We start from the raw sequence: 21,858 nt of genomic DNA, 5'->3' as shown, positions 1-21,858 counted from the left end.
CGTGCAAGAAGGCTAGCGAGGCTGGAGCTGACTGCTGAAAGGCAGCGTGATAAGCTCAAAAGGTGGGATCAATAAATCAAAACAAACAAGATGGCACTGAAGCACGAGGCATATTAAGTCATTTAAAAATGGTTGGATAGTGTTATAAAAATGCAAATGTAATATACTCTGGGTTTTATTTCATAAAAATCAATTACACAAGGAAAGGATGAAGGAGAGGTGTGCTATCAGCAGGTTATGTGAAAAAGACCTCAAGAGGTCTTGGTAGGTCCACAAGCTCAGTAAGAGCTAGTATAAAGTGATGAATTCGAGAGACACACACACACATACACTGCAGACAAGCACATACATGCATGCATATGTGCATGCATGTATCTCCACCCAGCACAACCTTAGACTAAATTGACAGTAACATACCCAAATTAAATGACAGAATAACTAATATTCTTTTTACCTACCCTATTGAAAGTATTACATTTGATTTGACTATATATTTTAAGAGAGTTATTGATGATTTAAATTTTTCCCCAGTTTTCAATGACCAGGATGCTGTGAAAAATAAAAATACCTGCTCACATGTTTTTTCTTTTTTGCTTCCCATCTCTTCGTCCCAGACTCAGAACTCTGCTAACTTAAAGGTCCTGGATCTCAAGTGAGAAATGATCCCTGTGGACACAACCATGGTTTCACTGAACTGGAAGTTGAGGGACTGTCTTTCGGGGCTCTTTGTGCCACTGAACCAAGAAGAAAGAAGTAGGTTATTATACTGGCTCTGGGGATTGATTGCAGTTTTCAAGGGGAGACCAGATTGGTGAGCACAGCGAGGGCAGGAAGGAATAGGTTGGGAATCCAGGGAATTCTGCTTTGCTAATAGTTCCATATCCAGGGGTAAAAGTTAATGTGCAGTGGTTACACATTAATAAAGGCAGGGTCACTGAGGAATAAGCCTTCAGGAATGAAGGTTCGGTGCACGCCATCAGGGAAGGAAACATAGACAACCAGGGTGCTGGCTGAGGGCAAAGGAAACATGGAAGGAGACTTAAAAAAAGCACATTGTAAATACAAATTAAAGCCTTGTGACAAATTATAGAAACAAAGACCACAGCAGCCATGCATATTTCCTTTGTTTTGTATTTGTGTATATTAACCAATTTTTATTTTTCCCTCTCATTTCTTCTGTACAAGAAATGTTGGTGATGATTACCTTTATTCTTAGAAAATCCAGGTGGAAGATAAATTAAGATCACCTAGAGACAGAAATGATGACTGATGAGACCTTGTGTCTCCTCTTTTGGGAGAGTGACAGCATCTTGAATTATTTTAGGGTTATTTGTATGATACTATTATTGTTACTGCAAGGTTAAATAAAGGGTACAAGGGTGAGGATAACTGCTGAACAGCTGAAGAGTAGGATTTGTCTTTTGGCTTTTAGCTCCACGCTTGCCTGTCTGTGCTTTCCACTATAGTTCAGACAAAACTGTATTTCCAGGACTTCCCTGGTGGCGCAGTGGCTAAGAATCCTCCTGCCGACTCAAGGGGCACAGGTTCGATCCCTGGTCTGGGAAGATCCCCCATGCCGTGGAGCAACTAAGCCCATGCATCACAACCACTGAACCTGCGCTCTAGAGCCCATGAGCCACAACTACTGAGCCCACGTGCTGCAACTACTGAAGCCTGCACGCTCTAGGGCCTGTGCTCTGCAACAAGAGAAGCCACCGCAATGAGAAGCCCGCGTAACTCAACGAAGAGTAGCCCCCGCGCGCCGCAACTAGAGAAAGCCCGCGCGCAGCAACGAAGACCCAAGGCAGCCAAAAGGAAAATCAAAACCCCCCCCCTGTATTTCCTAGATGCCCTTGGCAGCTAACTTCTCATAACGGGATGTGGAAGAAATAGAGGTTTTTCTTTCCCTGCTTCTTACTGGGCCCCTGGCAGTGACAGTGGCAGCAGCACAGGTGGTGGTTCCGTCCACATTCCTGCTTTTCTCCTTGGCAACACTATTCCAGAAGCATCGGCAGCAAGTTATCAGCAGCCTCAGCAGTACAGGGGTCGTGGGCTCTTAGTTATACATTTTCCCTTTTTTCTCTTTCATCCATAAGAGTGAGAATGGCTTCCTGTAGTTACTAATCTCTGGATAACTTCACATTTTCCTCTTTTCGCTCTTCTAGGCTTTCCAACCCTTTGATAGCCGATTCCCAATATTAAATTTCATCTGTTTGAAACACCTAGTAGGGGTTCTGTTTCTCCATAAGCACAATCACTGATACAGATGAACGCATGGCCCAGCTTATGCAAAGGAAAAAACATGGAGCAGATGGGAGAGGATCACTGATAGGCCCGGACAAAATGGAGAGATCAGGGGCTTCCCTGGTGGCGCAGTGGTTGAGAGTCCGCCTGCCGATGCAGGGGACGCGGGTTAGTGCCCCGGTCCGGGAGGATCCCACATGCCGCAGAGCAGCTGGGCCTGTGAGCCGTGGCCGCTGGGCCTGCGCGTCCGGAGCCTGTGCTCCGCAACGGGAGAGGCCGCGACAGTGAGAGGCCCGCGCACCGCGATGAAGAGTGGCCCCCGCTCGCCACAACTAGAGAAAGCCCTCGCACAGAAAGGAAGACCCAACACGGCAAAAATAAATAAATAAATAAACTCCTACCCCCAACATCTTCTTTAAAAAAAAAAAAAAAAAAGGAGAGATCAGGTAATGGGAGGTCTTTATAAAGTCAAGGACAACATACTGTGATTTCTGATGTGCAGCAGCTTCAGGTGGCGATAGGGTCCAGTGTGGCCATGGGAACAGTGGCTGAAGGGAAGTTTAAGTGTGGCTTCACTGTAATCAATGAGATCTTTTAACTGTGATGCAGTAATGCTACTTGGTTCACTCACATGACTATTGAAATCAGGAGCGATGATGCCAGGATACGAGATGGGGAGAAAGAAGAAGACATGTCAGACTATGCCTTATAAAATATGGTGATAATTTTTTTATTAGGGAAATACATTTTAATGGCCAAGACAGGATACTAGCAATCACATGAATTATTTCTCCTGCTTCAAACTGCCAGACAGATGCATAATGAAAATGTCAGAGATCGCTCTGCCTCCCATCACAAAGCAAATGGCCTTAGAGCTGCAGGCAGCGAGTTAACGTAAACGTGCATATTTGGCTTTGTACGCATACTGGGAGGTAAGCACGCCCTTTCCTCCAGGTATATAAAATAAAAACAATAAAAGGTCATTGATTAATATTTGCCCTTGGCTGAAGTCACTGCAGCCCTTATTTAAAAATCCTGTTACAAACATTTAAAAACATCACAAGATCCAGTGTTTAATGGTCCTGCAAGTACACCATAATTTGCCTGTACACTTTCAGAAGGACATGAAATTATCATTAGTGAATAATGGGACTAGGAAGACCACCAGAAGTTATTTCTACCTCACTCCAACGTGCTGTTCAGAATGATTCCATTTTACACTGTATTTATGTATTGGATTCCTTAACTTCTCTTTTGTTGAAATCTTTGTAATGATGGTACCATTGGGATTACCTGGCATTTCCCTTCTAGGAAACACAAGAATAGCACCAACACATTAATTTAGTATAAAAGAACAAAATTTGTGGCTATGTTATGCTCTTAAGAAGCCAACATTCATTTATCTTTCAGCTGGATTTGCCTAGGAAGTGTTTTTATATTTACACACTCCATAACTTCGTAATGTCCACAACAGTCCCAGACAGAGCTCATCAGAATTGGTATTTTACCCTAGTGTATACTTTGCTTTTTCCCTTTATAATTCATGTGTTATTGTGGATCCCGTTAGCATTGTTATATAGCCTCCACCTCTACCTGCTGGAGAAAAGCACGGTAGTCAGCCATTCTTTCTCTGCACTGTTGCAAGTTTTATTTTCAGTTGATAATGATAACCAGAGTCTACTAAATTCAGCAAGTTAAAATTTTTGTGTAGGCTAGAAACGGAGAGTGGGGCACAAGTCTGGGGTATGGATACTTAAGGGTGAAAAATTTATCTCCCCAAAGATCTTTAATTTAACTGTAGGTTGCTTCTTTTTTTGTTTTTTTTTTTTTTGTTTTGGGGTTTTTTTTTTTCGCGGTACGTGGGCCTCCTGGACCGGGGCACGAACCCGTGTCCCCTGCATCGGCAGGCGGACTCTCAACCACTGCGCCACCAGGGAAGCCCTAATTTAACTGTAGGTTGCTTCTTGAAGTACTTGAAACAAGTATAGATCTTAAGGGTAACTTTTAAAGATTTTGCCAAAATCAACTAATATTTAATTACAGATATTCTCAGTTGTGTACTGTGATCTCTTCTCCATTCTTCTGTATTTCAGCTTGTCTGGTTTTTGCCTCTTGGACTTTTCTTTTATAAGCCCTCTCAAAACTTGTTACTCGGGGGATACCAGACAAATCTACGTGGGAGCGTCAGTCACTAGGGTTGGAAGACAAAAATAATAAAGGGCATTGGAATAAAAGCATTATTACCAGTTGCCAGTTGTTACCGAGGGCACAGCTGAGCGAAGAGTCAGGCAAACGTAGAAATCTAGAGAACATTTTTTTCCAAAATAAAAATAGCTTTATTGTTTTCTGATAATAAAAGTGATACATACTCATTATAAAAACTTCAAATACATAAACGTCTAAAGAAAGTAAAGAGCACCCAAACGCCACAGCCCAGAAAGAAACCATCATTAACTTTTTAGCGAAGATTTCTCTATGAAACACATATTATTTAAAAATATCTAATGTTATAAATGGGCCCATATTAAACATACTATTCGGTAGTCTGCTTTCTCATTCAATAATATTTCAGGGACAAATTTTCTATAGCAATAAACACAGATCTAAACAATTTTTAATTAGTTGCATACAACTCAATTGTATATTTGTGCTGTAATTTATTTAACCCATCTTCTATGGAAGGATATTTAGGCTGTTTCCAATATTTTAATATGCAAACACTAAAAAGTACATCTTTGCCCTCATGTTTACACACTTGTGAAACTTTTATTCATTAGGATAAATTCCTAAACAAATTGCTGGGTAAAAGTGTCTCACCATTTAAAATTTTGACATACTACCTTCTAGAAAGGCTGTACTAATCTCCACTCCTGCCAATAGTGAATAAGAATACCCATTTGCCCATACTCCTGTCAATTGTTTTAATTTTGCCCATCTGTGAGGACACAATTAATCATAATTAAAAATAATAAAAACATATTTATTAGCTGTTTTCATTTTCAAATAGGGGATACTTTTAATTTTTTAATTTACTCCTTTTCAGAGCAGGTATTTCCTGGGCTTAAATAAAGAATTTTCAGTTTGTATCCCCAGCAGTGTGACTCAGAATGAGAGTCAACTTCTTTGAACCTCATTTTCCTTGATCTTATAGTAACAGAACCCAGCTCAAGAGCTTAGATGATGTGTGAATGCAGCTAGCACAGGACTAAATACACCAATATTAACTGAGTCTGAATCTCCTGCAAGTACACTCTTCCTACCTTCCTACCCTCTATCCCAACTAACATTTGTCTATAAGAAAGTTTTAAAACTAAGGAGCCACTGAAAAACATTGGAAATACTCTCTTGCTACTTATACAGATGACCATAAAAATTTGCAATTAGGCAGATGACATCAGTAAGAAGGCTCTTAAGTGAAAGTTTGGTGGGTAATGCAGGTTTGGTAGGCACCTTTGGAATAAAAATGCCTCCCAAGGAAATACCTGCAATAAAATCTAATGGACCATCAAATACACAAATAATTTGGGACAGAAAGATGGAAGCAAAATACAACAAACGTCAGTTTATTCCCTGTCAAAATGTTGGCTTATCATTGCATAGACACGATTTGGGAATGTTTTTCACCGTGAAGCAAATTTATAAGCAACATATACAATTTCTAATTCCTCTTTTCAAAGATATCACAGATATTAATATTTGAAATTCATAACTTTCATCCAAGAATGGTGAAATGGAACCATTTAAGCAAATGATTGGTGACAGTCTGGATATTAGAAAGACAGACTTTGGGTGCAATCTAGATGACCGTGTTGAGACACTAGATACCAATGATTCTGAAGAGGTTTTGAAGGATTATTCAATTCATTCATTTTACAAATATTCGTTGGGCCGTAGTATGTGCCAGGTACTGTGCTAGCTGTTAGGGATACCAAAGGAGCAAGATATAGCCTCTGCCCTCATGGAAGTTTCAGTTTTATGGAGGAGAGAGAAGTCAACAGGCAGTTCCAGCTTGTGGTGATGGTGCAGTGAGGCATGTGTAGATGCTTCAAATTTCTTAGCAGAAGCCTGCTGAAGATGGCATCAGTAGCCCAATGAATGCCCTGAAGAAGTCATAGGTCAGTGGAAGAAGTGCTGTCATGATTGCCACAAAGTATGCCATAGACACTAACAGCAAAGCCACAGGCTAGCGTGGAGACATGAGCTATACCACAGGACAAGGAGAAAACATCTCTGAATCCTGACAAAAGAGCTGGCAGAGAAGCCAGGGTCTATGTCTGGAGAATACTCTTTTTTGAGACGACTCAGTTTGGCTGGTCCCACGGAGATCTGCTGGTTAGTGATAGAACTGAGATTACAACTCTCCCACAGTATTTCCTGTTCATCCACTCACTCATTTTTCACTCAAATGTAAGTGCCATGAAGGCAGGGATTTTTGTTGGTTTTGATCTTCACTGTATCTCCAGCTCTTAGAACAGTGTCTGACACAAAGGAGGCCATCGGTAAATATTTATTCAATGAATGAATGAATTCACTGAACTCATATCAAATGACTGCAGAGGTGGGTGCCTGAAGCAGAGGAACAGAATAATGAAAAAGGCAGGAAACATGGTGAGGCTTCTGTCCCTACTGAAAAGTTTTAGAATCGACAAATGACCTTTGCATAGGGGCTTGAATCTGCAGTGGCTTCTTTGTGTCATGTCGAGTACAAGAAAGACCATGGGCTTTGAAGTCTGACAGAGGTGGGTTCAAATCCTGGCTCCTCCAGATCTGGGACGACCTTAGGCAAGTTACATACCCACCCTGAGTCAGTTTCCTCATCTATAAAATGGGATTCATACCTTCACGGTGGCTGTAAAGGTTAAATGGAAAAAAACATCCACAGCTCTGGACCCGGTTCCCTTTGCCCTCACCGCATCCTTCCAGCCCCAGAGATGGGGCTGTGCAGGGGTCTGGTAGAGCTGTGGACCCCTGGTTCCCTGGGTATCCATCCTGGAGTGCTTCTTGGGTGTTCTTTTCTATTTCTCTTAACCCCTTCTCTCTTTCCAGGAAGCTTCTCCAAGATACCTTCCTCGCCCTCTCGAAAGTGCACAGTAAAAAGGGTAAGACCTCTTCCTCACCCTTTCAGCCCTTGCTTTCGGTTCCAATAGTTTATGGTTCAAATAACAGATGTCACTGAACAGTTAACTTGGGTAGATGCCTTTTCGTCCTTTCTAAAATGTTTGCTCCTTACTCGGTACCCTAGTAGCTAACACAGTGCCTTGATTCTTCATAAATGCTACTCATGTAACCCTCACTTCCTAGACTCATCATACCTCAGGTCATAAAAGCTGTTTTACACAAGAGGATGTACCACCTCATGAAACGTCACAATTATGCAGTGGGTCACAGATCGTTATAACAATTCTCCGGAAGCCAATAAAATTGACTACGTCAGAAATCACATACCTAATTTCAAAAACAACAAAATACTTTCTTTATGTTTTGGGGATTGTAAAATGGCACAAAAACCTATCAAGTAAATAGGATCTGCCTGGAGGATTGCCCATGGTGCGTTATAAGGATGAAGATGAGTGAAATTCTTTACTAATTCACGTTTGCTGATCAGAGGAAACACTTGGGGGCTCATTATTGGTTTCTTCATGTGTCTTAGTCTTTACATCATGAAGCCACAAAGGTATCCTCTTATTGCCTGTAGCAGGATGCAAGATTTAATTCCTAACAGTTAACATTTATTAACACACCCACTAGAAGGCAAATCTAGTAAGGACTGCATCACTCAATAGAAAATTCTGGTAATTTCTAGCCACAGTGGTATCTGCTTACCATATCATTAATTAGGTTATTGCCAGCTAATCTGACTTGGTCTTTAAGATGTCTAAAATAGTCACACCCTAGCAAGGTGATCTAGTTAAAAAGATCATTGACTAATAGTGTTTCTAGAGCTTCTACTCAGTGCTAAGCAAAATCCCATGTAATAGGTTGGGAGCTAGCAATCTGTGTTTTTAACAAGCCTTCCATGTCATTTTGCTGCATGTTAAAGTTTGAGAAACACTGTTTGTTGTTTGTTTTTTGTTTTTGAGAAACACTGCTTTAAGTCAACTAAGCAAGTTCAAATCAACATCATACCAACGGATTACACATGTGATGAATAATGGTGTGGGCCTGCTGTCAATCAGAGCTTCCTTAATGATCTCTCTTTGAAGGCACTGGGGGATTCGGATTCAAAGTGAAGAGCAGTTTAACACAGAGTCAGTTGTTGATTATCTTGATTACCTCGTTTGAATTATTAGTGGCAACTTCACACAATTCTAGGCTTATTTGCCCGATTCAGCCAAAATACTTTCAGACTACATAAGACAAGCTGAATCGGCCTCAGAATCGTTGGCGATATATAAGGCCAATGTTGAAGACTTTTACTGATTCCTTGATTAACGTGTATAATCAAGAGTTTTCAAACTGGACAGGTCACAAGAGGTCTAGTGCAACCCTTTCCCCTGATAGTCTTAGCATATGGGCAGTTTGGGAGCACTGTGAACACATTCTTCATGCTCAGATGGGGAAGACATCACTGGGCAGCCAGGTCCCCCCAGACCAGCCCTCAGGGATGGCCTCTCCCAACTGCTTGCCTGGGGCTTTTATTTGGCTTGTCAATCAGGCTAAGGCTTATTGTGTTTTGAACCTCACTTCCTGCCATGAGATCCTTTTTCCCAGAATTGTAGCTCCGTGTTTCTGACCTTGGTCTGTTAACCTGACCCTGATTTCTGACGACTTCCTTCTTTGATTAATTGTTCTTGAATCTGGACTCCAATCTGACTATGATTAACTCAACCGTACTGACTTACCAAAAAAAAAAAAACCTACAAAAAACAATCATAGGCCTATTCCTTTGATGCAGAGAAAACTAGAGGTCTGCCCTTTTATTATAAACATCCTGGAGAGGGAGATTCTGTAAATCCTCTGGAAATGGTTTTCGTGGAGTGTTTCTGTCCATCATCATAAAGACAGTCATTATCCCCACTTTGTTCATTTACTCCGGAATGTTTATTATAGCTGAATTTTTGATTATGTGGGTTCACAGAGATAATGTAACTCAATTTAACTTATAAGGAAACACCTGCTCTGTATAGGATAACATGCTAGGCCCTGAAGAGATGGACCCTACACAGTCAGGGAATGTGACAGACAGAGTAATGGCCCCAAAGATGTCCATGTCCTAATTCCAGAAACCTGTGAATATATGACTTTAGAGGAGAAAAGGGACATTGCAGGTGTGATTAAATTAAGGATCTTAAGATGCAGAGGTTTTCCTGTATTATCTGAGTGGGCCCCATGCAATCACAAGGATCCTTTGGAGGGCCAAAGAAAGAGGAAGTGGTGATGAAAAAGAGTTCAGAGAGAGATCTAGATTTAAAGATGTCATGTTGCTGGCTTTGAGGATAGAGGAAGAAGCCATGAACCAAAGAATGCATACAGTGTCTAGAAGCTAGAAAAGGCAAGGGAACGAATTCTCCCCTAGAGCCTTCAGAAGGAATGCCAAGGACTTCTGACCTCTAGAACTGTAAAATAATTAATTTATGTTGTTTTAAGCCACTAAGCTTGTGACAATTTGTTACAGCGACAGTAGGAAACTAATACAGGAGTTTACCATCTAGGAAGAGAGAGATGATAGCACAGGCAACTTGGATATAATTCAGAAAGTGACAAATATAAAACAGAAATACAGAGACATTGCTACAGATGATACAAATGAACTTATTTACAAAACATAAACAGATTCACAGACACAGAAAACAAACATTGTTATCAAAGGGGAAAGGGGGGGTCAATTAGGAGTTTGGGATTAGCCGATACGAACTACTATATATAAAATAAACAACAAGGTCCTACTGAATGGCACAGGGAACTATATTCAATTTTCTGTAATAAACCATAATGGAAAAGAACATGAAAAAGAATATGTATATATGCATCTAACTGAATCATTTTGCTGTACACCAGAAACTAACACAACACTGTAAATCAACTGTACTTCAATTAAAAATCTTTAAAAATGGAAAAAAAAAAGAAATTGCTATGGAAATGCTGATAAAGTGATTACTATTGGCTGGAAAGATTAGGAAAGCTTCCTGGAGGATGGCAGTTATGGTGGGCTCTGAAAGATTGGGTAGGATTTCAGAAGGGGGAGATCTAGTAAACACCAGCAGTAAAGGCACAGAGTTGGAATCAAAGAAAAAACTGACCTAGGCCTTTATGACCAGCCATTTTCTTGGAACAAAAATGGCTTGATTAAAATTTCATACATTCTATTCAGGATATAACAGTCTCTATGTAAAAAAAATTGTAATAATAGTCAATATTATAGGAGATAAACTATCTTAAGAGTTTAAATACAGAAATACAGATCTTGGGCATGTCATGGCTCATGTTCAGATAGGCAGACTTGACAGGGATGAACAGAAATATACTAAGAGTTGATTGAAATAAGCAAAAAGGCAATTCTTTAAAAAGGTATGGTATCTATTAACATTTACAAGTTAGACGTTTCTGACGACCTTCGCAAGCAAGCTAAACCAAAACAATGGAATCCAACTGAACTGAATGTACCTGGCAGACTGGAGGCTCTGAGGAGTCACGTGGATGCTGAGGGAGAAGACACTGGAATCCACTTCCATTTTGGTAGGTTTTGACTGTTTTGTTGGTCTGAAGTCAGAGTCTACAATCTTAAGTAATTCTGAATGGTTCTAATTTAGTCCAGGTTTGATCATGAGGCAATGATCGTGCTAAAACAAAACTTTAAGCCACTCTGTTCTACAAGTTGGAAGGAATGGAATAGAATTGTTCCGATCATTGATCTGCATTACCCAAATTCACCATCAATCATCCTCTTGGCGCTACCCATAAAGACAATGTCTTCCCAGGATGAGACCTGTACTCAGGTGCCTCAGCAATACTTGCTTTCTTCTTTATCTTCTGGTGAAACTGATGCCTTTTTGCACTGTTCACATTCATTCCAGGAAAATTCAGAGGAACAGCTAGCCTCCACTGGCATGCTCCTGTAGGAATGCCCTGGAACTTCCGCAGAAGGGTCCATACTCACACCAGAGGCCCTCACATCCTGGGATGGAGCTGCAGGCTTTGGAGACCAACTTTCTTCACAAGCAGAACTGGGCACGTTGCTAGTGTCCTCATTCCTCCCACTCCCTGTCTTTCTGTCAAAGCCCAGGAATGTAACCTCAGACTGGCTGCATTCAAAGGGAGTTTTCTGAGTCGTTCTCCCTTTTCTCCAACCTTTATCGTGAGGCAGCGATGGATTATTCTGGTTTTCATCATCTTCCACTGGAATACTTGGTACATTATCGAAGAACAGAGGAGAAGGACTCCTGAAGGACTTCAAGGATGTGGGAGGATCTTCCGCAAAATACAAGCTGGCTTGAGTACTTTCAAGGACAGTTAGGACCTGATTAACCAAGAAGCCAACACACATTGGGTGAAGTCTGAATAACCTCTCCTTTTACCTTTTTTTTCTGTCTACCTATTAAGGAATATTCTCTTATTTTCATGAAATAAATTCAACTATAGAATTTGAAATGCGAAGGAATTAAAGATTAGCTAAACTCCTTCATGTTGATAAATTAAGTGACTTGAAGCAAAGTAGAAAAGAAATTGATTATCAAGAGACCTGACTTTATGCCTAGATTTGCCACCAACTACTTTGTGACCTTGGATGAATCTCTTATCATTTTTTACTTCAGCCTTAATATGTGGAGGATTGGAAGGGGTCAGGGGATGGTGAACCCAATCTATAGTTCTCAAATGCCAGACTACCTAGGGAAGCTTTCTTAAAAAACAGATCCCTTAGCCCCAACCTAAAGATGGTCATTCAAAAAATATGGACATGGGGGCCCAGGGATCTGTATTTTACAAGCTTTGCAGTTGATTTGGATATGCAGCTGAATTGAGAACCATTAACCTGATATAAAATAACATACATTTACACACACACGTAATTTAAAAAATACGTATAGAGAGCTTTATAATTTACAAAGTGTTTTCACACACATCACCTCATTTAACCTGCACAAACGTTAATATCCTCACTTTATAGATGAAAAGGCTGAGGCTCAGAAAAGGGAATCACTATCGCTAGCCAGTAAGGAGCAGACCTGTTGCCTGACCCCACGTCTTCCGGCTCCCAATTTCACGTTCCCTCCACTATATATCTCAAAGCTCCTTTCTGGGCCCAAGATCGCAGGCCACACAGCTCTTACTTGTGGTGTCAGGCCTAGAACACAGCTCTCCTGACTCCCAGGCCAATGGTCTTTATATTCTGATTATGTCAACTCCTTGTTTAAAACCCTTCCATGGCTCTACAATAGACTTAGGATGGAATCCAAATTCCTAGAATGGAATTCACGTCCCTCGATCACCTGGAACCTCCTATTATTTTAAACACGTCCAGCTTTTGCTCTCCACCATCCCACTTCCATGGTGCTAGACAATCTGCAGTCTTGGTGCCAAGGAATCCACTGCACCTCTGAGCCTTTGCAGGTGTAGATTCTCTCCCTGGAATGTCCTTCCATCTTTAATACCTAAATCCAACCTGTTCTTCAGATCATAGCTCAGCTATCACCTCCATCAAGAAGCTTCCTTGACTTCATAGGCTGGGACGTATTCTGACTCTACGCTCCCATCTATCATCATGCTTATCTTCTGGTACCGAAACTTCATGTTTATAGATCTGACTCTCCCTTTGAACTGTGAGCTGAAGGGCAGCAATTCAGTAGCTTGATCACTGTTGTATCACCAGCACCTAGTCCAAAGTCTGGTACGTGCAAAGCAGGTACTAAATATTTGTTTATTGTAAACAAATAAATGTCTAGATGATTAAATTGATGGACAGATGAGTAAATTAAAAAATCAATAAGGGAAATACACGATGCATTTTTTAAAAAATTTGGCCACACCACGCAGCATGTGGAATCTTAGTTCCCCAACCAGGGTTTGAACCCAGGCCCTGGCAGTGAAAGCGCTGAGTCCTAACCACTGGACCACCAGGGAATTCCCGTATGCTTCATTCTTAATGGACCGGATCTCTTCACGAACGTTGAATAAAATATTCTCTCCAAATTAGTCACATGTCTTTTCATTAAATTTTTTGTGGTTGCCCTGGTCCCACCCAGTAATACCCTCTTTCAGAGTACCAAACGATGTGACTTTCTGATCTGGAAAAGCTATCTATTAGGTGAGAATTCTCTGTTGAGAGCTGCATTTGTCTCATTGATATTCACATAGATACACAATTTATCCAATTTAGATTTTCCATGGTTCCATGGACTCAGTTTTTAATAAAACCATGGGTATACGTACTTCATCCATCGAGGGTCTTAATTTTGCCCGTGTTGCAGCACACTGGCCTGCCAAAAAGAACAGCTTGGCGGAAAAATTCCGAGGACAGGGATGTACTTTCTTATCTAGAAATGAGATACATGAATCGAGGCCTCTCTTCTCCAGCAATTCTATAAGGAGATCCCTCTAGGAAGAAAAGGAGACAAACTCATCACTGAGAACTCAGAATCTATCCAAAAAGTGACCAAGAAATAGGCAGAGATGAAGACAATTCTTACCAGCTGGATATGCTTTGGCTCATCTAACACCACTTTACAACCTGTCAGAACTTCCATTATTACCTACAAGGAACATATAGAAAGTCAACTACCTAATATTAATATTATACACATAGTAATAATTACTAAATTATTATAAATATTATTAAAATATTACAAATATTAAATATATACACATAATTAGTCATGACTATTAACCTCAATGCTGAATACAGTTCATTCTAATTAATGACTTTACATTTCACTACTTGATTGATTATACAAAATTAATGTATAAGACAATGAGTAACAGAAAATCAATAGGTCTAAAAGCTAAAGCCTTTAAAATAATTCTTGGAATTTAGTGTATTCTTGGCAACAAACTCTTCTACTTTGTTAACTGGTAGTCGGTACTTACAATTCCAAAGCTGTAGACGTCTGTTTTAACAGAAAGTTTGCCCTGTCTGATATACTCTTCTGGCAAGTACCACAAATGCTTACTGCTGCTGCTGGTCATGCTTAGGACAGAGCTCTGAGGTTCTAGGTGGGGTCGGATGTGTGCCATGGCAAAATCAGTTAGTTTGGGTTGAAACTGATCATCCAGAAGTATGTTTGCACTGAAATTGTGATCAAGGGCAAACAAGACAAAAACATCATAAAGGTATTTCAAAAACAGGAGAAGCTCACCATTATATCTTATCAATTCCAAGTAAAGCCATATGTTATTTTCCATGAACTTTTTAAAGGACATTTTCTCATTTTTCTTAAAGTATAAATCCAAGTGTTGTATAAAACCTAAACCAAAATCCTGACCTAGGAACAGCAGGCGTTTCAAATTTCCAGGCACATGTATGGAGTTGGTGGCTAAAGCTGATGCTTTGTCAACAGGAGAAACTAAAGTTAACCAAAGCAGCTTTCCTTGTGTTCTTCTTACATGCATGTAATGAGAACATTAACTGAGTTTTAATCAGATTGTAATTAAGTGTCTGACATGCACAGGGCTGTGTTGTGGAATGCCCGGCTTAGAGCTGCTGCTCTGCAGTGATTTGAGGAATCTTCGGTAGCCCCTGCCTTCCTAATAACACTATTCCGTTGTTCCACCTCTATGGACTTTTTGTCTTTGAGTCTTTTTTAAAATATAAATATCTGCAGAGGCAAAGTGCTCAGAGTCAGTTTTAGCTGCTTGGCACATAAACACCTCAATAGTCACTTAACATCTTAGCTGAGAATAAGCAGCAGATCCTTTTATCTTTGAAGGGTGGTCTTAGCAGGGGTGGGAAATGATAAGCTTTTCACAGGGCACACGCCTGGGAGCAAGTCCCAGCTCTGCCTCTTCCTGGCTCTGTGACTGCCGGTGGGTTACATCACCCTGTAAGCCTCAATGTCATCTTTCCTCACATGTGAAATGAGGAAAAAAATAGAACTCACAGAACTGATATGGGGCATATAAATAGCCTGGCATACAGTAATGCTCAATACTGGTAGCTGAGATGAAGATTAGCAACCCCTCATAAGACAGCAGATGGATATTGATAAAAGAAGTGGGTGGATCGTGAGAAAGCCATCTACTTTTCCACTTTACTTAGGGCTATCTAGAGCTTGCTTTTTGTCCCCTGAAACCAAAGCTTCCAACAGTAGGCCTGCCCATCCAAAATGCCACATGGGATATTTGTAGTAAAAGTGGTAATAGCTATAGGATAAGAAGAAGAAATTCTTAGTCTAGAACAAATATTGGATCTTATGAAAGAAATTCTTGCTGTCCCTATACAAGTAGGCCCACAGGCAGACCCTAGTTCTAAACTACAGGTCTTATTATGATTCAGAGTATTGAGTCCTAGTTCTATTTAGAGGACTTGATGCTAATGTCTTGAGAATTCTAGTCCAGACTTTGTCTAGGACTGAGTTGACAACAGACAAAATGATGGGACTCCCCAAGGCCCTTTAAGGATAGAGAAAGATGTGCTCTAAACTTTATTTCACTCTCCCTCCTCTAAAGGTGGCAGGAGAGTTTCAAGGTCCAAAGAGCCCACCTTGTCCATAAGCTGAGGGCCTTTACCTGTTGCGTGATCCTTGTACCTACAAGGAGAAAGTCAGAGAAGGCCTGGCTCTCTAGACTTGTATCAGTAAGCACAGTCCTCATTATTCTCCTTGCCTGGTCTTTTCTCCCCAGATATTTCAAACCTGGCAGTTTCTGAGGCCAGATGGGGTCTCACACAGCACCATCTATGTTACTCCTTACCTGGTCTTCCACTTTCTCAGTTGGAGAACAGTGGTAGCTATCCTGAACCTCTGAATATGGGGAATACATTAGAGCCAGATCCTACCTTCAACCCAGCTCTAGATAAGAATAGACATTTAGCTCTTAATGACTTCTTCCATAGGTGTACTCTTCACTTGCTCAGATCAAGGCTGGGGCTTCCAGAGATGCCCTGATCATTTCAGAGTCCCGGGGTATTTAATGCAGGAGTTTGCCAGGTGTGCCTGGCAAGTGAGGTGAGGTGGGCAGAGAGTTTCATTAACTCTCATTACCAGGACCCAAGCTTCTGCCCCCCTGAGAGCCTGGCTCTCTTCTGCCCCCCTGCCCTACCACTGCCCCCCACCCCACTTTATTTCAGCATAAGAGGAGGACAGCAAAGATCTGAATGCCAGATCTTCAAGGTCAAACGTCTCATCCTCTTCTTCCTTCACCCTAGCCTTAAGAATGGTATAAAACCATAACTTAAAAGAGAATGCAAAAAGCTGAACTGGTGAAACGGAATCCCTGAAGAATACGTCTTTTCTAAGTACAAAAGGAAAAAAAAAAGAAACACCACCACTCATAATCTAACCCATTATTTGATCCTCAGAAAAACTGGGGAAGTTTTCAGCAACTGGTGACTCATGCTTCTGTAAGAGGCAGAGGTGAGCTGAGTAACCACAGTGTTACACAGCGTTACACAGCGTTACACAATAAAGGACTTTGGGTTACACAGAGGACTTTGGGTCAGTGAGAAGCCATCAATAAGAATGTGAAATTGTTCCAGGGCACTGCATTTACACTTTGAATAATGAAAGTGTAAAGACAAATTGTTTACCAGCAGACTTTAGTGTACAACATAAATTTTGAGTCCAGTGATTTACTCTGTTCTAAATAAAGGTTAATGGTAGCTGAGGAAGAAGGATGTTCTCTTTTAGGAAAGTGGGAACTGCAAAAGGCCCTTCAACAATCAACTGTACCTGAATTCTTTCCCCTCCTTCAACCTCAAATAGAATGTTCAAACATAAGGTGCCTTCAGCTACCTTGCAGGTCAACTGAATGTGTTCACCCTACAGGAGTAAAAACAGACTAACAAAACAAAGACAACATAAAATAACTAAAATCATGTAACAACAGAATGCAACAAACAGATGAGAAACATCCAATGGCCCACGCCTTCAATTTAGTGCTTCTACCACCTATTTCTTCTCTTCTCTCCCACAAGGCTACTTACTGTAGCAGAGAGACCACCACCTCTCTAGATACCTCTTCTAGCAGAAGGACTAGTAGTGGTACATTAAGGTGATGGGGAAAATCCCACACAAAGTGGTGAATTTGTATTCTGATTCTGGGGATGTTACTTCATCTCTCTATTGCTAGGGGTCTCTGGGACAACTCTTTTTGGGTACCTTCGGCTCACGTTGTCTCCTAATTTAAAGCTGAAGCCCTTGGGCCTTAAATATAAAGCAAGATGATACACCTAGACTGTAACGCAGGATCTGAATTTAAGTGCAAATATGTCTGACATGTAAGCGCATGACTGGTTTTTAAAAATCTGTATCTATATTTTGATTTTAGGGGGAGTTGTCTGTGCTCAGTAGCCCAGTCCCTGAATACCTGGCAACTCTCAGGAAAAGTCTAGACTTCACTTAATTGGCCCCAGAGATAAAGAGCACCCAACTGGCTCTCCATGACAGCCTGAGGCAACAGGACAGCTTGCTGTCTGTGTCACTGCTGTTGCAACACTAAGACACCCCTCACCAGATGAGGGAAGACCCAGTTTCTCCGACAACCTGCAGATTACTGGAAAAAGGCATACACACCCTCTCCCACTTCAGCATGCAGTGTATCTGGCCTCAAATGATGCGAAGCTGAAACCCTTAATGCCCCTCTTGGATTATACAGCTTTCCCTTTCTTTCCCATTGACCTAGGCAGCACTCAGAGACAGTATTATGGCTTGTTCTTGCTTTATTGGTGTCTTGTGAGTCCTAGGCCCAGATGATAAGGGGTCTTCCTCCTTTAAATGTGAAATTTCGTCTCTGACCAAACTAGCGCAACTTCCCTAAGCCTCAACTTCCTTGTAGGTAAAAAGATCTGATGATGCTTACTTCACAGGATTGTTACAAGGCCTAAATGAGAAAACATAAGCAGAGTGCCTGATGCACAGGGAGAGCCTCGAAACATGCTTTCAAGGATGTAGTCTGGCCACTGTCCAGCCTATACCCACCACCTTACCTTAAAATCCTACAGAACTTGGTTAGGTGTCTCTAGAAGTTCAAGGACACCAATTTGATGTAACAAGGGTACAGAGGGTTGCAGGATAACCCTGGAGATCTGAACACCCTTGGGTTAATCAGTTTCCAGGCATCAGTTGTGTTTCAAAATAGTTCCAGAGAACTTCTGGAAGAACCTGACTAAACTAATATTCCCAGATAGTTTAAGACCATGGAGAGAAAAATATACATATTGTTTGGTATGTATGTGCGCATGCATGTATGCATTCCTGTATATAAATAAATGAACACTGGGGTTTAGAGACAATAGTGGTAAGTAAAATTAATAGGGAAAATTTTAATTTACGTAATATTTGTTTTGGCATTCCTTAGAAAAAATGAACATATTTGGATATTTTAGAAGAAGGCAGGCACCAGGGGGGAAATAGGAAAAATCTGAAGAAAAAGAATTGCTGTATCTAAAATGTCTCTGAAAAACAAAAGTAGGTTTTTTTTGGCGGGGGAGGGGGGGTGACGTCAGACAGGGAGGAGACTGGTTAATTAAACCATCAATCAAACAAACATTTGCATTCCCTGCATTTTCGGTCCCTGCTGAACGCTGAGCTGGAGCCCAGTGGCCTCGCCACTCACATCAGGTCTTGCGGTAAAGGCAGGAGGAGCTTGGGCCCATGGGCAAGGGTGACACAGTCACAATGAAGGAGCCCGTGTGTGGCTGCCCACCCTCCTTCCCAACTACTCAGTCTTTCTAGTCCCTCACAAAGGAAATTCCCTACGCACTTACTAGGCCATATATATTTGATCAATGTCCGTTTTAAAAAAATTCATTTTTAAGCAGAGGGCTTCTTCCTTCCTTTCTTTCCTAGACCACCTCCCTTGTATGAAAGGCTGTTTCACTTGGCAGGAGACACACGGCCATACCATAAGAGAACATGATATTGTAGGAAACATTAGAAATGTTCCCCAAGATTATCTCCTCACTTTGGCAACATTAACAAGAATGAATGTCTGGGATGAAAAATGCCGGGGGTAAAATGCATTTCAATTTAAAATCATTCATAAATGTGAAAACAGTTAAGCTCGCTAAGGAATAAGATGGAAATAACAAGAAGGTTTACTGCCTTCAGATGCTTTTATGTGATCCCGTAATTCAAAAACTTCTTCGTTTTCCCCAATAAAAATGTGAGGGTCTTTCGCCAAGAACAGAGACTTCAACTCTTTAGAATTCTTTTCTTTCAATACTTTTCCTCCTCAAATTCCACCATCTGGAAATGGATTTTGTTTTTATAACATTCTCTTTGCAGAGTTCAAATTACTAAGACATTTTGGGGGTAACTAAACCAGCAGACTTCTTGAAAATACCTTTGAAATATGGTCTCGGCTTCATCCTTGGTGTTCTGCAGCTGTGTCCTTGACAGTGTCTTCCTTCAAAGACCATTTACTCTCCCTCTCTGCTTGCACAAGGCGAAGATTCCGAATGCAGACCACCAGGCCTAATCTCCCCCGCAAAGTCGGCTGCCTGCTGCCGTCTTCACTAGGAGTCCAAGGTCAACATTTCCAAATTTGCACATACTAATTATGTTCTCCTCTCCTGTCCCATTTCCCTGCCTCTGCTGATGAAGCCGACATGCTCCCAGGAGTCCCGGCTAGAAAGGCTTAATTACCTAATAAGAGCATGACTGTTGGACCCACACAAGCGTGGAACCCACCTCCTCAACCCATCTACAGATATGTGATTGAGGCAGGTTACTAACCTCTGGAAGTCTCAGCTTTCTCCTCTGTCACACCAACGAACTTGATAAGACCAAATGATGCGTAAACTCAGTCCCCTGGCTTTCACTGAGTTCCCTAATACGTCTGCAGCCTATCAGCCACGCTGAAGGTACTGACGCTTAGCAGCGCAGTCAGGATAGACTGGGCTTACTGCTGTCTGGGGGCCTTCTTTATGCTGCTCCCCTTACCTGCAAAGTACTCCCTCCCACTTATTGTCATCCAAATCCACTATGCGGCTTGATTCACCTCCTCCATGGAGATTCCACTCGACTGCTCTGAACTCCAGCGGCCCTCCTTTCTCCAAGTTCCTACTGTACACCCTGCCCTCTTCGATTTGGCACTCCCTCCGAGACCAGCTTCTGCTGTTTACAGAAGCATAATGCTGAATCTATAGAAGATACCACGTAAACATCTGATCATATAATCAGTTTGTAAATTAAGAGAATTTGAAACCGTAAGCAGCCTTAGACTACTGGGCATAGGGCAGGTATGTGGCCCAAATGTGGCCAAAACATCCTCCCACATTCTTGGCAGACATCACTAACTGAGTTCAGAGCCACCCACCCCAGATTCCCTTTCGACAAGGCACACGGGAAGTCATTACCAACCAATCAAAGATGGAATGTGAGACGAAACAGATTTGTCAGCGCTGCTAAAAGTATAACCACTTGTTTTCAGATGAGGTAAATGAGGCCCAGCTGGTTGAAATGACTCATTCTATGCAAAATAGCTTACACTAAAGCCTAGCCCTCCTACTTCCCTGTTCAGTGTTCTCTCGATTTACTATAGTTAACTGAAAGAAACATCTTTTGATTCAGCTATTCGTAAAAGATCAAGAAACTGTTGATTACAAGGCAGAAAGGAAATGAATTTCATCCCTTCTTCTCTTTAGTTGTATATAGATCATTCCGGTGCCAAGATAACGGCTAATGGACGAGTCACATTTTGGTGCAGCGCAGAGGAAGTTCCAATCATTAGAGCTGCGCCCAAAGAGAGGTCTAACAATGTGCTGTGCAGGGGTCCAAGGACAGGTCAGATGAGATACCTGAGTCTCCATTAGGTGGGAGGAACTAAACTCACTGCCAAACCCTGTGCTTCACAGAGATAATCTTATTTCATCCTCACAACCCTGGGAAGAAGTACAGTGGTTCTAGTTCCATATAAGGAGACTGAGCCTCAAGGAATTGAGTAATTTACCCACGATCACGCTGCTGGAAAGTAGTAAAGCTGGCGTTTGTACTGAGACCCCAAAGGCCACACCCTTAGGCAGTGACAAGAGACAGGGGCAGCAATGAGAACACTGGGGTGGGTGCTGGAAAGGGGGAAGGACAGGGAAAAGACTGGGGAGGGGTGTTTCTGGAAAACAGGCAAGTCAGAGCTCTCCCTAACCTGCTCTAGGGTGAGCAGGTGTCTGGAGGTGCCTCCTGAAACATATCTGAGCTCATCCTCACTCGGGAGCTGATCAGGGGAAAGCTTGGCCAAGATCTAAGAAAATGTGATGTCATGTCATTCTCCAGCCACAACCCCTAGATTTGTGAGTACAGAGCACAGTACAAAAACAAGCAGGTGAAATGGCACAGAATTTGAAAGCAAGAAGAGGTCCAACTCGAGATTATCCCACTTGGCTCTGATGTACAAGTGAGAAAACTGTGGCCTGAGAGTGGGGGCCAGGGCCTGGACTCGAACCGAGACTTCCTGTGCTCTTTCCACGTCACCCCCGTGACAGCATTTCGTGTTGCCCAGACAGAAGGTGCTGCTCACACTTTGGGC

The 21,858-nt window shown here is 41.7% G+C and overlaps 1 protein-coding gene across 7 annotated transcripts in view; it reads right to left on the bottom strand.

Annotated features, from left to right (window-relative positions):
- Positions 1-21,858, bottom strand: part of IRAK3 (interleukin 1 receptor associated kinase 3) — a 78,096-nt gene that overhangs the window by 2,160 nt on the left and 54,078 nt on the right. For 4 of the 7 annotated variants that reach the window (XM_033440565.2, XM_004276601.4, XM_033440564.2 and 1 more), the window contains 4 exons: positions 14,266-14,464; positions 13,869-13,931; positions 13,612-13,776; positions 4,557-11,701 (listed from right to left, as the gene is read on the bottom strand). In XM_033440565.2, the coding sequence (XP_033296456.1) occupies positions 11,186-11,701; positions 13,612-13,776; positions 13,869-13,931; positions 14,266-14,464 (943 nt within the window). In that variant the 3' untranslated portion in view covers positions 4,557-11,185. Of the gene's footprint in view, positions 1-4,556; positions 11,702-13,611; positions 13,777-13,868; positions 13,932-14,265; positions 14,465-21,858 lie in introns of those variants that run through there. The other 3 variants (XR_004486938.2, XR_004486940.2, XR_007469969.1) reach the window with 1 other exon arrangement.

The sequence above is a fragment of the Orcinus orca genome, chromosome 11, assembly GCF_937001465.1.
Source record: "Orcinus orca chromosome 11, mOrcOrc1.1, whole genome shotgun sequence".
Taxonomy (NCBI): domain Eukaryota; kingdom Metazoa; phylum Chordata; class Mammalia; order Artiodactyla; family Delphinidae; genus Orcinus; species Orcinus orca.
Note: the sequence above shows the minus strand (reverse complement) of the source record. Positions and strands in the feature narration are given on the sequence as shown.